This window comes from Cygnus olor, chromosome 1 (assembly GCF_009769625.2).
Source record: "Cygnus olor isolate bCygOlo1 chromosome 1, bCygOlo1.pri.v2, whole genome shotgun sequence".
NCBI classification, from domain to species: domain Eukaryota; kingdom Metazoa; phylum Chordata; class Aves; order Anseriformes; family Anatidae; genus Cygnus; species Cygnus olor.
This window is the reverse complement of record NC_049169.1, coordinates 50,319,001-50,336,000: the sequence shown is the minus strand read 5'-3', so window position 1 is coordinate 50,336,000 and position 17,000 is coordinate 50,319,001. Positions and strand designations below refer to the sequence as shown.

The following is a 17,000-nucleotide window of genomic DNA, read 5'->3' as shown; positions in this document are numbered from 1 at the left end:
CCAGAGATTTGCGCTATGTGCCAATGCATATAACAACGCCCAAAGAAAACAAGTTAAGAACATTGCACTGGCAGCAAATGCAAGGGACCCCAAATTAAGTGTCTGATAGCATAAACTCCAGTCTTGCAACTGTTTCTCCACAACACAGCCATAATTTTCAGCTGAAGACAATATGTAAGTGCAGGTATGCTTTTCAAATGTTCAGTACATAATATTTCTTAAAAACACTGGTGCTAGATCCTGTGGTACTGTAAGTCAACATAATCAATGACTTCAGTGGAGTTAAACACCAACTGACTTCACACATGAAGATGCAGTTTTTCAGGTGAATGCAGTGTTCAGCTAAGTAACAGTTAAAATGTACTTAAGTTGATTTACAGAGGCAGCTGTCAATCCTTCAGATTTAAACTTCTTGGTATGACAACGCAAGTGGAAACAGAAATATAGAATATTCTTTGTAGCCTACTCACACCTAAGATTATAAGAGTTGTTCAGTCATTATTGCTTTGATTGCCACAAAGATATTTAATATTACATTATTTTTTATATATGGTACAAGTTTCCCATAAAACTAAGGTAAAGACTTGCGTTTCATTTTCATTTTGTTTGTCATCAGTCTACTCCCTACATGTCAACAACACAAAGGCAGCAGTCTTTCATCTACATGGGAAACAGTCTGTTCCCAGAGAATGTTTGAGGAATCAAAACTTTTGACAGTTTTTATGGAAGTTTGGAGACAACAAAACACATACATATATATACTCTAAATTGGTCAAAGAAATCACCTGTTATACACACTGAAACTATTTTCCATTCTCTGCAATAAAGGTTATGGTTTTGATCAACTGACAGATGTTAATGGATATTTTTTTTAAGTATTCCTCTAGTTCTAATCTAGATTTGTTAACTTTCCTTAAAAATGTAAGGCCATTATCCAGTGATTATTGTTTAACATAAAGAATAATTTAAAATAAAAGCTACTTACCAATTTCGCAATGTCATTTACATCATCTGTCACTGGATTCCCGCAGGAACTCTGGGCTTTGACAAGAGGATTAAGTAGGAGTAGTTGAAGACAAAAGCAAGTGATAATCCAAGTCTATATTTAATAAAAAAATAAAAAATAAAAAAGTGAGCAATCTCCAAACATGAAGTAATAAGAGACTGTAGTAATGCTTTTCATATATGAAGTCAAGATGCAACAATACTTTTCATCTTTCATGAGCATGTACTCATACTGCTGTAGTATGGCAGGGGTCCACAGAAATGCACTTAATTGATCTTTTCTGGAAGAAAGCATCTTTAGAGTAATAATGGAAAACTTCTTATGGAGCCATCAGATTGCTTGCGCAGAATCCTGTTGGACTTAATTGCCTAGGTAAGATTCTGCAAAGTTAACAGATACCAAAGAAGAGAAAAAATCACTATATTCTTCATCATCAACATAAAACTAACTAAATGCTTGTCTATCATCTGATAAAGTATTCAATAAACCTGTGTCTCTAATGTGATAATGGATGACAAGGAACAAAATGGTAACAGACCACAGCAAGATAAAAGGCAAAAGTTTTTATCACAGCCATTACATTTACAAACTTAAACTGTAAGCAAAACCATAACTGGACTCTGCCCAAATACTGAGGTCTCAAACAGCAATACCATACTTTTTTTTTCTAAATGACATACCCTGGCCTATCGGGAGCAGTAGCTTGGCTTTGAAACTACCTTTCTCACTAAATCCTATTGGAAGAACAATGTAATGTACTTAAACAGGCTTGTGAGATTCGGACAGAACAGATAACTAGAACTAGCTGTGATGCACCTGGGTGTCTCCTTGGCTACATTGCCTGAACTTCCATCACCTTCTGCTGTTCCTTTGCTTTGCTGGTTTTCCACGGAGATCTGTGCCAAGTTTAAGCTGTAGATCTTTATTTCCAGAATGTTAAAGCATCTAAGTTATGGATAATCAAAAGTTGCCTCTGGTTATAAAGCTTCTTGTGCCAGCTGGCTGAAGCTGTCAGCAAGAGTCAATGATGTGTACATATACTGCAAGTATGAAATTTGCCTGTGCAGGCTCCCAAGCTTCCAAAAGGGCAGGACTGAGACCAGCATTTGCTTCTGCACGAATTGTGACACATCTCAGGCCCATCTGTTCTCTGCATCAAGTAGAAGGCTCACACCTTCAGCCTGGACTTCTTCACCCCTCAGTTTAAAACCAAAGCAAACCAAACAGCAGGGATGAAGTTCTCTACAAAAGCAGAGAGATAAAATTACAGATTTAAAGTACTGAATATCATTAGAGTAACCTAGAAAGGCTAAGGAAGCATAAAAATTAAGATTGCTTGGGAGGTACATTATTAACATGAGGAAACAGTGCCAGGCACTTTACCCAGAATTGTTAATCAACAAGTAAATTTCTCTCTTCTCTATCTTAAATCTTACATATATCTTATATCTCAAGTAAAACTTGTCAATTGCTTTCTTAGACTATGGCTTTCTGACTTATTTGGGCAAAACTTCAGTGTGGGCTGCAGCTGAAAAGGATAGTCTGGCCTCTTGCCTTCTCTTCTCCCACGCTGTCACTAGTGAGATGGCTGAGTAAGCTGTAACAAGCAGTCAACTTCCATTCTTGTTACTCTGCACTCTCCTTCAAGCAGGCTAGCTTTCTGATACAGCTAACTACGAAACCATGGAAGAGTGAGTACCCATACACAGAGACAGCAGAAATGCCTGGTTATATTTGTACAAATAATCACTGGGAGAAAATAGTAGAAGTAGTGTGAAGTGAGGTACCTAACACTCTTTAAAAAATAATAATAATAAAAAAAATACACTATACAAGGCTTTGAAATTGTGCAAACAGAAACAATCCAAGCTCTTGGGAGATGAAGCTCTCAGGCTCGGAGTGACGTTAGAGACACAAAAGACAACAACTCTGTGTCTATTTCTGGCTTTCTGATGAAAGGGTAGTGAGACTTGGAATGTGGGGGCCTGGTTCGCTGATTTTCCTCCTCTTGAGTAATTTGGCCTTCCTCATTGTGTTTGTTCCTCTGCTCTCTATTTTGCATATAGAAGTGACCAGGATGCTGTCAGTCTCTGAAAGGACCTCTCCTTGCAAAATTCGTGTGTATGAGCTCAAAGCTTAGAAAGAGAACTAGTTTTAAGTGGTCAGAGAAACATCTTCCCCTCTTCACATAAGTTGCAGAATTGAAGAGGAAACCAAAGGGGACCTCAGTTAAGAGACTACTTTCCCACTGCAATTTTTTTGAACAAAATTGTAGAAAAGACAATAAATTTGGATAATAAAATGGACTAGCTATACTGTTTTCAAGTAATATACATATACATAATATATATGTAATAAGTATGTATATTATATATATATGTATTGTTTTATCTTCAGAGTTAAACAGTCACTAACAATTACACTTCCCGAGGATCAGGGACGTTTTGCTGATTTGTTCTTTGGAGATGGAGTCCACGCCAGAAGTCACTGATTTCTTTATTTGGTTCTTCAGAATTGAGGAAGATAGAAGTAAGTAAAGGAAGATGTAATTTGTTCTCTGACTTGTGTCAGCATCATAGCACAGAATTTGACCTAACAATCTAAAAATCAGAAAAGTAACAAAATTCATTCATTGGAAATAGTGTGTTGTTTGTTTGTTTGTTTGTTTTCCAGATCAACTCAGTAATATGAAAACAAACAGCAGAACATTCTAAATAAAACTAGAGCTCTGATGCATCTTGTCAATTTTCATACTTTGTGATGCAAAAGGACAATCCATAGATGAAGTTTAAAAATCTCTACTTATTTCGTAATTATGCAAATCAATAAGAATGCAACGTTTTTTGGCCCAGGGAAGTAATGGGATTTAAAAGCACAGTCATTTTTATAACTGCTATTAAAAACAAATGTGTTGTCAATTTTGAGATGATTTGAGGTTTTTATTGCTTATTTGTCTTATGTCATCCAACAGGAACTGAAAGTCTGAAAAATACTGCTAGTTTCAACATGCCTATCATCCAAAATCTTTTAATTATTTGCACTTACAAAATATTTATATTACACATGCCTATAGGCACATTGTTCGTAAAGACTGAAGAGATCAAAGAGCGATGCTATTTCTGTGTTATTTACTAATGACCAAACCTGCTGTTTGAGCAAAACTTGAATAGACTGAATTAAATCAAAGGCAGAACAAAAGGGAAGCTTAAACAACAGCTTTATAAATAGAGATTCCAGTTTTACACTTTACTAAGCATAAATGAGAGTTACCTACACAGCAGTCATGACAGATTTCCATTTATAATTACTTCTCAGCTAAAATGGTATTTTCAAAGCTGGCCACAAGATTTAATCACACATCATCACATTACCTATCATAAGCACCCCTATACCACAGGGTCTTGTTCTATATTAGTTTCAAAAAAGTCAGTGTTATTCAATAGTTTTCACATTCTGAAATCTCTTAAATGCTGAATTTAAGAGATTTCCAAAAGTTGCTTTTGGAAAGGGGAAAGAAAAAATGTAATGATTAGACTAGCAAGGATAATTCAAATTAAAAATTTGTATTATTCATGTTTGATCATTCTGCAAAAGATTTTTATCATTGCCACAATCTATAATTTCAATTAACAGCTTTTTAGAGGCCTAGCTAGCAATCCAGTGTGTTGAAGGCTGTCCTTTCAGTTGTAAATCAACAACTTTTTCATTCAGGCTGTTCGCTTATGATCTGGAGTGTTGACAAAGGCTGATGAATGAATGTCTTCGCAACTTTTTCACAGTTTGATATCAAAGATATTCAATTACCCTGGTTAATGTACAGCTAGATTCTTAAGTGAAAAAGCAGAAAGGGGAAAACCACATTGCTAAATAAGTAAAACATTGGCAAGTCTGGATATTTCCAAATATGTAGTTCATACTGAAAACAATTTTAATTATAACTAGGAAGAAATCATCAAAACCAAATGGAAATAATAAAATGAAAAAATAATTAAGTACAGGGAGAGATAACAACTGCACAGATGAACAGGTTCTACATTTTACAATTTCTTGCATTCAGAGCAAGTTAGCCACAGAACTTTTCACTCCAGTTTCTTGAGTAAACCAATTAAGCACAAATAAGACACAGCTGAAGCAGGGTTAGCTGACAATGTAGAACAGAATTCACCCTGAGCCAACCTTTCCAAATGTGTTTGTTTGTTTGTTTGTTTTACTTCTAATGCTGGGGTAGGAACATCTTTCAATATTGGCTCCTCAGGCTGCTTTGTTCATGCTGCTTTGCTGAGGCACAGCTTGTGAACCTCTGCTATAGACAGTGTCGGTTTGTCAGTCATGGATAGCTAACTTAATGCTTGTACCTAAAAAATGGATAGCTAACTTAATGTTCATATCTTAAAAAGCCTTTTGTAATAAGATACAAACAGAAAATGAAAATAGGAAGAAAAGATCTTTCTTGCCTTTTTTTTTTTTTTCACAAAAAAAGTATCCAGAAGCATAAAAGTACAATAAATATTTGATATGCCTACTAATGTATGTAGTTATTTAGCTATGTTAGAGACAATTAAAGACGTGGAAAAACTGTTTTTAACCAACTAATTTTGGCAAGTAAGTTTTGAACTGGAAAATTTTCTACATACTCTCAGGTACCTAGGAGATAACTTCAGTGTAGTTAGAGGAGCCATTGCATGAATGCTGAATAATGCATAGCACTAAGTCCAGTATGCAACCTTTACTGTCCTTCAGAAGGCTGGTACTAGTCTCACAGAGTATAATAGCCTATAGATTAAGGTGGTCACTAATGAGTGGCAGATCTAGGTTAAATTTCCTCCAACCACAGTAATTTCAGCTCACAGGAACTGGGATCTGTTTGTATGGTATCTACCTCCTAATTACCAAAGAAGGTACTTTTCCACCTGTGACATCTTCCCCATTAGAAGGAGAAAAATGGGGATACATAAGTATTTCTGACTGCTTCCCCCTCTCTCCCCCCCTCCCTCCCTTTTTTTTTTTTTCAGAAAAAATGTGCATTTTACACTGGAAAATTGTTATGTAGAGGAGGGGGAAAAAAAAACAAAAACACACACACACATTCACTGCACAGGCATCAGAACGTTTACGTGTATCCTCGTCTTGCACATGCTACTCCATCTGGGCACCCTGACTTCTGGGAAGCTCCCCAGTCAACATGAGAGTTTTCTTGAACAACCTTTTGGCAGTCCATTGAACAAAATGGAGCCTATCTCCAGCTAAGTGAGTCACCCTGCTGGGATGAGATAACTAGGAATCTCTGGATCATGCCCTAAATGCTTTGTTATGATTACAAAAAGCAGACGCATACTTTTCTAGTGACTGATATTATTCTTCATTTTTTCAACATTGATGTAATAGAGAGAATGATGATAAAAGTAAACAAGATTCGTTAGAGAGCATCAATGCGACTTATTTGGATTCTGATTTAAACAGAGGCTACAGAAAGACCAGTTACTCTTGCTGAGTAAGCTGTGACGTTCTTTAGACATTGGATATTGGAACATATATCCAGTTAGTTAAAAAATGCAGAAAACTTTTCTACCTAATTCTGCATATACTATCCAAAATACATGATACAAATGTACTATAGGGGCTAAAGAGGAAGGAAATTAATGAGTTATTGTTACAAACATAAGTAGGGAAAGGTACTCTTGCCCCTTACGTTCAGATGAATTGAGCAGGCAACCTGCTTTCATAGCTGTTTCACTTATGTGTAACATCCTATATTTGACTTTCCATAAAGTTCCCAACCATAAAAACTCTTCCCTCTAACCTTTGCAGATTCATTTATTTTCCAGTGGATGACTTCAGGAATGCCTAATGACAACTGATAAAACCAGTATTTTTCAGCTAATTGTCCATTTGATGCAGAATGCCAAAGTGGCACTTGCTGGACTCCACCAGTTGCATGTGAAAAGGAAAAGCCAGTTGCTGTATCCAGATGCTTATAAACCTTGTTTCCTTCCAAGCTACACTGTCAATGAATCAGAAATCACTCTGTTTGAGTCAAGGGATAAAAATATCCTAAACCTGCTAAATGCTAATATAGAACTACCTTTTCTTCACTATGTTCTTCAGTCAGAAGGAGAAAACATTCCCTAGTTCTGCAAAGATATGAACATCTTCTTCCTGAGATAGACAACTTTAGGATACAAGGTCTTATTGTGCTGAGAAAATGACGAATCTCACTATTCTTTCCCACAATCCAGATCTTGGGAAACCTAGGAAGCTCCTCAGACAATGTGTCAACTTTGTTTCATGCAAACTCAGGCCTATTGCTATCATCATTTATCCTTTCTAGCTCTTCTTGACAGATGCAAAAGCAGCAGGCTGCTCCAGCCAATATGCTATTTTTGCACTTAGTAAGGCACTATCCTGCTGTGCTTGGTTTTGTGTTTCAACCAGAAGCGAGATGGACATTATAAGCAAGAGGAAGTGTAGACTGATAGAGAGTTTGCCTTGCAAATCAATGCGACACTGGTATTTTTTAATTGCATTTGGTAGACTACAAAATAGTGTTTTTAATGTATAAATTATTAATTTTCTACCCCTGCAAGGATACCTATGTAAAATATTTGGCTATCCTAAAAATGTTGGCTTTGGCTCTTCAAAAATGTTATCTGTTCCATAACAAATTTTGTCCACTATTTAATCCCACTTGACAATCAGGGATTCAGGCAGTTTCCTTGCAACCTAAATCTGTCCTGGATGACAGCCAGTTTGTTTGGTTCCCAAATACTGGGAAGTGAAGTTACCAAGAGACAGGTAATAATATATGGATGTTGCCTCTGGAGCTTATGCTAACAGTGTCCATATAAATATTTACTGATTTTCATCCATCAGATGGCATTCTAATTCTGCCAAAAAACAAGAGTTCTATGGACAGAAACATTTAAATAGGAAGAAATGCTAAAACTAATAATAATAACAAAAGATGTATTTTGGAAGAAATCTTCCTGTTAAGTCAAAATCAGAGATTATGAGGACTTCATAGGCCCTGTATATAGCATAGCTTTTTTAGGCCATAAGTACCAGCAAGAGATTTTTTTTTTCTTCCTTGTAAAGTTCCATTACAGTCATCACTGATCAGTACTGAAATTTTACATTATTCTTTCCCAGTGAAGTGCAATAGAAAACAATATTTATTTCTTATTTTAAGGGAGACACGGAGATCCAAAATACCTGCAAAATTCAAATAGTAATAGCAGAAGACCAGACTTCAGTTGACTCAATAAAACCTCCCACAAACTCCAAAGAGGAAGTAGTCTTTTTTTTTTTTTTTTTTTTTTTTTTTTTCCTGGGAACTTACAAAAGAATTTTCTAGCATAAATCCAAAGACATTATTAAGTAATTGAAAGCGGAAGGCAAAGTAAAATAAAAGATTATCTTGGCAGGGAGAAGAAGATTCTCACATTGTATGGAGGTGGATGATCTGACTTCCTCAGGGAATGAAAACACATTCTCTTAAATAAAATGCTTAATTAAAGATTTTTTTTAAAGATCTATTTAAGATGTTTTGTTTGTTTGCCAAGTTTCTGAAAAAAAAAATCACTTTCTTGAATATTCGTTGGAGTTATAATGAAAATGTATACATGACTACCCCTTTTAACCTTAAAATTTCAAGCTCCAATAAAGGAAATGGAAGAATAGTTGTTACAGAAGTTCTGTGTAGGATCTTTAATTCTTACCATCTGCTACAAAGTGCAATGAATTTGGATTAGAAGAACTTCTACATTGACAAAATTAAAAAACAAACAAGCAAACAAACAAAAAAAAAAAAACAGTGAAATTATGCAAGCATTGATGATTTTGGTACTTGGCATAAAATGAAACTCATGCACATGATGAAAATGTCTCTGTCTTCCCTAGTAGCTCATTATTAGTATTACCTAAAACAGATTAAGTGTGTTTCATGGCTACAGACTTTGCTAGAAAGTTAGCTGCACTAGAAATCTGAAGAGTTTCAGTTCACATTTGAACTTGTGAAAAGAGAAAAACAGGAACAAAAAATATTCTTGCACAAAATTAAAAGGGTACTAGTTTTTTTTTTTCTTTTTTTTTTTTTTTTTTCTTTTCTTTCTGACATTTTATACGCTTGTGGAAGTAGAGGATAATTTTAAAATAAATATGACAGATTTGCCAATTTGGCCTAAACCAAAGGCATGTCTCAGAAATACACTATTTTGTTTCTGAACTCTGAACAACTTTGATGACTTCTCTGACAGACCCTGTATCTTTCTAGGGATATAAATTTGGAACTAACTTCTCTGACCCTCTCAATAAGAAATCTTAGTCAGAGACCTCATTATAAAAGGATAATTGCTCAACTTAGACTAAAACTAGTTGTCAATGCAGTTGAGATTGTGTGTTTCACCCAGCTACCTTAATTGTATTACTTTTAAAGAACACTGTTTGGATATCTCGGATCTGCCCGTACCAAAATAAGCTTTCACAGCTCTGAAGAACAATATTTTGTCACATCGATATTGTACTACATATTGTGAGACTATTAGCTTCCTGACATTTTACAGCTGATGTCTGCACTGGTGGCCTACAAGAGCACTTGGAATAAGGTGAGGAACAGTGGCTGCAAATGATACGGTCTACATCATGCTAAATAGTATGGATTTGAATTCCAGCAGCTTTCCTCAGTCATTCTGCCATTGTGAAGATCTCATGAACAACATCAGGCAAATGTGTTAGTCTGCAGTCCATCTTAGAAAGCACTTGCCTCTGTTGTTACTGAAGCAAATGATATCTATAAGTAACCTGTATTCCAACATACAGGGATAGGTCTAGGCTGTCCTTCCAAACAGACAACCAAACAATTTAGGCTCCTGGCACCTAAATCTCTTGACCAATTTTATTTGCCCAACCCCACAACAGGTGTCAGCTGTCAAAGTCACTGTGTGCTTCTGGTAACTCCTGGGATAAGTACTGACCTGGTACAGTGCTGTGATAACCCACTCCTTTGATACTGCAGAGAGTTTACATTTGTAATAGGACAGGATAATATCAAATGGAAGGAATGCAGGAGTGAAGTGGGAGTGGAGGGAATGATAAAACTGTCTTGGGAATTTGTTCCAGATCTTCACTGTTCTCATGGTTCTTACACTGTCCAATTTGGGTGTACTGATGGCAGTTTATATCACTGTGTTCTCATGGCAACAGTGCTCCTTTGCTTATGTAGTTATACCTCCATCTTTTCAGTTTGTTCCCTTGATATATTTCTTCATATCAACCCTATCTGAGTCTTCATTATGCCTTATTAACAAGCCTGTATGACTTCCAGTACTAGATTACATGGAGGCAATATAAAAAAATAAAAATAAAAATAAAAAAAGACTCATGGAAAACAAACCAACCATTCACTTCCTCTTACCTTCTACCAGATCTCAAATTTTATTGATTTACTCTGTATAGTGCCTTAGTTTCACAGGATTTCCCCTCCAGCAAATGTAAATAGAGAATTGCCCTACGTCTCACAGAGCATTGTTACTGCAATTACAGTGGATGCAGTATCCAGCCAGGTGGTTGCTTATGATTTGAAGAAAAGCTAACAACTTAAAATCAACACTTTATGTCACGCAACTTTTAAATGGGATTGCCTCTCATTAGTCAGAGCTTTTTCTCCCATTGATAAATAACAGCTGACATGAAATGTATTCCTAATTTACTCACACAAAAGCTAGTTTCTTTGGATATATTCCAGGCAGTAGCACCTGCAACAACTTAAAAAGGCCTGGAACAGGAAATTTTTGTGCACCAGAGCTGAGTTTTCACTTTGATCCCCCAAAGACTCAGTTGATAACTTCAAATTATGACGTAACATGCATTTTTCTCTTGTAAAATGTTGGTGAGGAAACTGATCTTGCATTTAGAAGAGTTTTTTTTTTTTTTTTTTTTTTTTTTTAAGTAAACAAATCAGATATTTGGACAAACCTGTAGTTACATTTTTCAACAGTAATTACATCATTGACAAAAGAAGGTTATTCAGGTTTTCAGCTGCTTTAAATCCTGGAACTTTGGGGGAATACTTAAGGGTTATTTTAGGTTTCCTTCCATCATCAGTAGTGATACTTGAACCTTTGAACGTAAGTAAGTAATAAAAGCTGTTATCTACTCTTTCAGAATTCAAAAGATACTTTTTTAAATACTGTCCCAAACCCACATAATTACCTTGGAGTGTGTCACAATGCTGAAAAGTATCTATGTAATATTTTACCACACGATGAAGGACTGCCATTACAAATCTCAGGTGCAGGAATTGGGCCAGGTCGTGTTCTTCCACGGTGGAATTTCAGTTTCTACTCCCCACAATTTATTTATTTATTTTCACCAATAAGTTTGCCTTTTGGACATCATGTCCATTTATGGCCTATATACTGTTCATGATTCAGAAATGTGGGTTTACAGATTTAACACAGACTTTTACAATCTTCTTGTGTACAAAACACTATGCAAAGTCAATAAAAGACCTAGTATGTTCCATATGTGCATATTAGAGGAAAATCTAACACAGCACTGCATAGTTTGTTAGAAACAGTGTGAGTTTTAAAGCCAATAAATAACTTTCCACAATGTTCTGTTTGCAAGAAACTACTTCTTAGGAAATGAAGTAGGCTTCCTGCCCCCAAAACAGCCACTGCATACATTTCAACAGTAATCTATAGTCATTTTTTTACAAAAACTGCAGGAATTTTCTGGAAGATAATTTTTCAGTTGGAAAAAAATCAAAGCCCCTACAGGCAAGCCATTTAAAAGCCAGCATACTAAAAAATCAACAAAAGTAAAAAATGAAAGCTGCATCGTTTGGCTTTGTTTCTAAGTTATCAAAACTATCAGAAGAGGCAGAAAAAAAAAAAAAAAAGAGGACTTTGAACGTTGAACTTATTTGTCACTATAAAAAATACTATTTTTTTTTGTTTTGCTGGTTTTTTTTTTTTTTTTTTTTTTTCATTTACATTGTGTTTTTTGATATAGTAGGTAGCTAACCAGAAGGTCTGTCATTATACCACCTTGGGAAAAGTCTGTTTAAACTTTATCATTCAAAAACATGGAACAAATGACTCACATTTGTCAAAAATCAAATGTAGTTTCAATGAGCCCAGCAGAAATGACACTGATAGGCTTATATTCTTCCGGGACCTATTTAGCAAGATTCCAGTAGGTTTTGACTTTTTGCTTCTTCCTGTAACTGCACCTGGCAAACTGAGATGCATTCATTAGGAATGCTTCAAGAAATTGTTTATGAGATTCATGCAAGTTTATCTCAGTTATTTCCAAATAAAACTGAGTAAAACAAAGCCAGATTTGAAGTTGTTTCCTGGCTGGGAAAAACAACAACAACAACAACACTTTTCAAATTTAAAATCTTGATTTCAACTCAATTCTCTCATACTTATTTATGAAAGCAACCTGGTAAACAATTCTACTTCCAAAAAATACTCTAAGCTCTTAGACAGCTTTTTAGTTCCTGCATAATTTGAATCAGATGCTTTCCTATACATAATCAAAACCATAGCGAACAATTTAGCTTTAAGGTAATGATCTGTGAAAGAATAACACAACCTTACATTCACACCGCTATTAGAATATAAGGACATTAAGAACTAACCTATATCTTTTGTGAAAAGGTTTATCTGAAGTGATACACTGATGGATGAGATTAATCTCAAATGCCTTGAAGTTACAGTTTGACTGCAGACAACTGACACATCAAATTGGAAACTAATCTTCAAAAGATTTAAGTATGCTTATAAGACAACATAAGAGCTGAGAAGGCAATAAGCCATTTACCTCAGCAAGCTGGAATTACAAATACATTACGCCCTGTCCTAAAGCTAATAACTTGGACATTAGTAAGATCAACTACACTTTTTTTTTCTTTTTTTTTTTTTAACTTTTCACTCTAAATTGAAAACACTTCCATATGTCAAAAATATCTAAATGATTATTATTTCAACAGCGGATCTTCTTACCACAGAAAATGAACATCAACTCACTTTTCATCGTATACTAAAATATATCTTGCCATTATTAATTTTAAAAGTTCTTCCTGAAATTATTTTCATGAGATATATTTATGTTTTACAGAAAGTAAATTGCCAAAACAGCCATTTTAGGAATTTGAAGCACTGTATAAAGTCACTCCAGGACAATGTAAATTGAAAATGGCAAAAAGTAATGGGATAGGATGGGACTGATCAAAATGTTTTCTGGAACATAAAAAGCCAGTGACTGCATCAAAAACTTCAAGTATATTTTGAATTCCTATTCAATCCCACAATGGGAAATAAATATTTTTAAATGCCTTTTCCTGCTGATGTTGAAGTACATGAATATCTTTCAGGGTTGCTCCATGGAAACTCCACCATCTTTCAGTGGCTAGATCTACATGTGTCAGCACTGCATAAAATTTTACGACTTCTAACCATTCATACTCACACGCTGAAAGAAAGATCTTTCAGCATAAATGTCTCAGCTGTCATTACTTCAGTAAGTAATTGGAGTTCAGATACAATATATTTCAAAGGGTTTTCCTTTTCTCAAAACTACAGACTGAATTGTTACAGATGGTAATTTTGGCAGATGGTTGTATATGAAACTGAGTTTATAATTAGTCCAAATCTCACTCATGCAATTAAAGCAATGAATATTTGAAAAATAAGAAGTGTCAGGTCTGTACATGATGAGTCTGGTAGCCAATGAAAAGAAAAAAGAGCAAAGATCATTCACACTTGCAGAATATATTGCCTATATGATATATTTCTTTCTAATTCCATGAATTAGAAGACAAGCAAGCTTTCATGGTCACAGTGTAAACTAAAGTAACCATGTCTTTTAACCTATTTAGGCATATAATCCTTTTTTCTTCAGGGAAGGATAATGAGATGGGCTGAAGCAATCTAACAGCTCCCTGCTGCTGAAAGAGAGCTCTCAGCACCTCCTTCTCTGTAGATTCCATTGCTCTGACATTCATCCGACCCTTCACCACGTCAGTAAATTCAGAGACAGTGACTAGCTAATTCAACTCAGAGACACAAAACTAATCCCTGAGGAATGACTGGAGGAGGAAAAGAGATGTGCAAGGATGAGAAGACTGGAACTACTCTTCACTAGTGACCTCTTGGGCTGACTGACATTTATCAAGCTGCACTTCAAGCGACATTATACCCAGTGTCAAAAAGTTTTCCAGACTAGTAATTGTGTGTGAAGGTAGCACTGTCTGTTTTAGCATCTTCTGACTTTCAACTGTGTTGAATATTTTTTTGCTCCTGTAATAATGAAAAGATCAGTAAAGTCCCGTAATCATTCTCTCCACTACTTGTATACCACTCTTCCTAGACATCTCACTTAGTAGTTTCTTTCCTTCAGCTTTCAGTCTACCTTCATACGCAAATTGTTTCCATACAATGCTTTTGTCTATTTGGGGATTACTATTTCTGTTATATTCCTTTTTCTGATGGAGCAACAGGGACTTTGTTCAAGGTGGCTGACTATCACCATCATAAAAAACATTACACTTTTTATGTTTCTCTTTCTGCTTCCTCTACATTCCAGTATCTTGGTTAATTTGTTCTACCACAGGTACAATACACAGATTTTTCATCCATTTTTCTTGACCATGTATAGACACAAGAAAATTAAAAAAGAGCTTGGAAGTATTTTTCAACCGATGTAAACTACTGTTTTTTATGTAGTTACAATTAGTTCAAAATACTCCTTCCAAAATGCATCCCCTTGCATTTCTACACAATGAACTCCATTTGCCATCATGCCATCTGTTCTCCTGTCTTCTCTAAACCTTTAAAAAGTTCCTTAGAATCTCCTTTAGTTTCAATTAACCTGAGTAATTTATGTCGCCTGCACATGTTGTCATTAATCTGTAAACCCTCCTTCCAGATTGAACTATATGAGGTTGCTGACAATTAAAGAACATCACCACTTAGGCTTTGCTATGTTACAAATTAACAACTTATTCCTACACTTTGCTTTCTGTCCCGATACCATTTTTCCTCAGACTGTTATGATAAGGAAGGTACAATATGGGGCTACTTAGTTTTCTTCTTAGACCATTTTAGGGGAGAAAATCTAAGCAGGTCACGGCATCACTTTCCCTTTATTCACCCATTTTGAAACACAAAGAATCTTACTACATTAAAACATTTCTTTTACAGGAGCTGGGATTTTCTATTCCTTTTATTGAGCTCTTAATATAGAGTTCCCACCTTCCTCCTATTGAGTGATTTAAATACAGATCTACTGACAACACAACAATAGAGTCAAGCTGTTAAGAAAAAATCTTTTTTAAACTCTGGACATATTCATTAACTCTGAAGACATGAATTAAGAGTAAATGTGTTTAAGAGTTACTGCATATTTAAGAAAATGAAGGGAACGCCATGATCACTGATTTTTTCCAAGTTATGAACACCCTGCCTTTACTGTAAAATTAATCTGAGTTGTAAACTATATCCTGCCCAAAACTCTAGACCCTTCCACACAAACTGTAACTCTAATACCCAGGTGATTTGTGTGTGGGTTTGAGGTGTTTTTGTTGTTGTTGTTTTTTGTTTGTTTGTTTTGATTGTTTGCTTTTGTGTGCGTGTGTGTGTGTGTGTGTGTGTAGTGGTGGTGCAGGGGATTAATTACATGCTGTACAGTCTAACAACTGCTAGCTCCACAAATCCCCTATGTTTTCAGGAAGACCGCGCACATTCCTCTGATATATATCAACATGCAAGCACAGTCTTTCAATTCTTTACAATTTTGGAGAAATATAATGCCTTTCACATATAATTTTTAAGACACCAGTGATACAGTACTTTTAATTTAGTAAGTAACTGATAAAATGTAGATATTTTCACAACATTCGCAATGATGAAACAAAACAAAACCCTTTGAAAGAAACTGCAATTTTACTTTGATTTTAGTGATGATTTTCATGGGGGTTACTTATGAAAAAATGCAGTTGTAAATTGCGTGTAGTAAGTTTAATTCTTATAGAGCTTTACTTTTGGTCAAACGATTTTGTGGGAATTAGAAAGAACTATAGTTATCAGTAGTGAAACAATTGTGATGCATGTTCAACTGCACCCTTGCTACAGACGTGCTGATAGGAAAACTCATGTAAACTCATGATCTAATATGATTCTTAGATGACTTATACAGCTAGTTCTCCAGAGTTTCCTAGAATTGCTCTTTTAAAAGAACATTAAGTTGCCTGGCCTATCACAAATTTTTTTTGACTTCTGAAATGAATCCTACAGAAAATATATCCCATCACTGAGATTAGTGCAAATCTCCTCAAAAGTATACATTTTTCAATGTCTATATTCTAAAATTCCAGTAAGATTTGAGTTAGTGCATCATAAGTGATGCAGTTCCTTATCAAGTTTATTCAAGTGATACTTGTCAGTTTGCACAAGAAATAAATTCTTCTTACTGCTGGAATTGTGCCATTTAATCTGAAATAAGTAATGGAACATGTAGGTTAAGAAGATGAACCAATCATAGCAGATAAAGCCAAAAAGCACATCACAGTTGGACAACTACCACTTCAAACAGGTAAAATTCAACAGCAACTGAAGTAATGTTTTTGGGTGCAAAACATGAGGGATTTGTTGCAATAGAAATAAACCAGTAGGCTAAAATCAGATTAACTTTACGTATGTCTCAGACCATTTGTAGAGGTCGACAACATTCTGTTGCAGCGTGAAATGACCAAAAGTGCTGCAGACAATCTATTAGTGGCAGATATCTAGTTGATCACTAAAACCTGCATGTGAGATTAAAAAAAAAAAAAATGCTGATGAGAAAGAAAGTGAAGAAAAAACAAGAAATTCACCCCATTTGGTTTAAAGGACAAATGAAAACACTGAATTAGATATTTCTAATATAGTTACATAATAAAGCTAAGAGATACAGCAGAAAGCAGCAACAATTACTTATACAAGAATTTCCT

At 35.2% G+C, this 17,000-nt stretch overlaps 1 protein-coding gene across 4 annotated transcripts in view; it reads right to left on the bottom strand.

The window, feature by feature from the left end:
- KITLG (KIT ligand) overlaps positions 1 to 17,000 on the bottom strand; it is a 57,899-nt gene that overhangs the window by 31,162 nt on the left and 9,737 nt on the right. For 3 of the 4 annotated variants that reach the window (XM_040557954.1, XM_040557973.1, XM_040557962.1), the window contains exon 2: positions 986 to 1,099. The exons of the other annotated variant lie outside the window; for it this stretch is intronic. In XM_040557954.1, the coding sequence (XP_040413888.1) occupies positions 986 to 1,099 (114 nt within the window). The remainder of the gene's footprint in view (positions 1 to 985; positions 1,100 to 17,000) is intronic. 4 annotated transcript variants of the gene reach the window in all.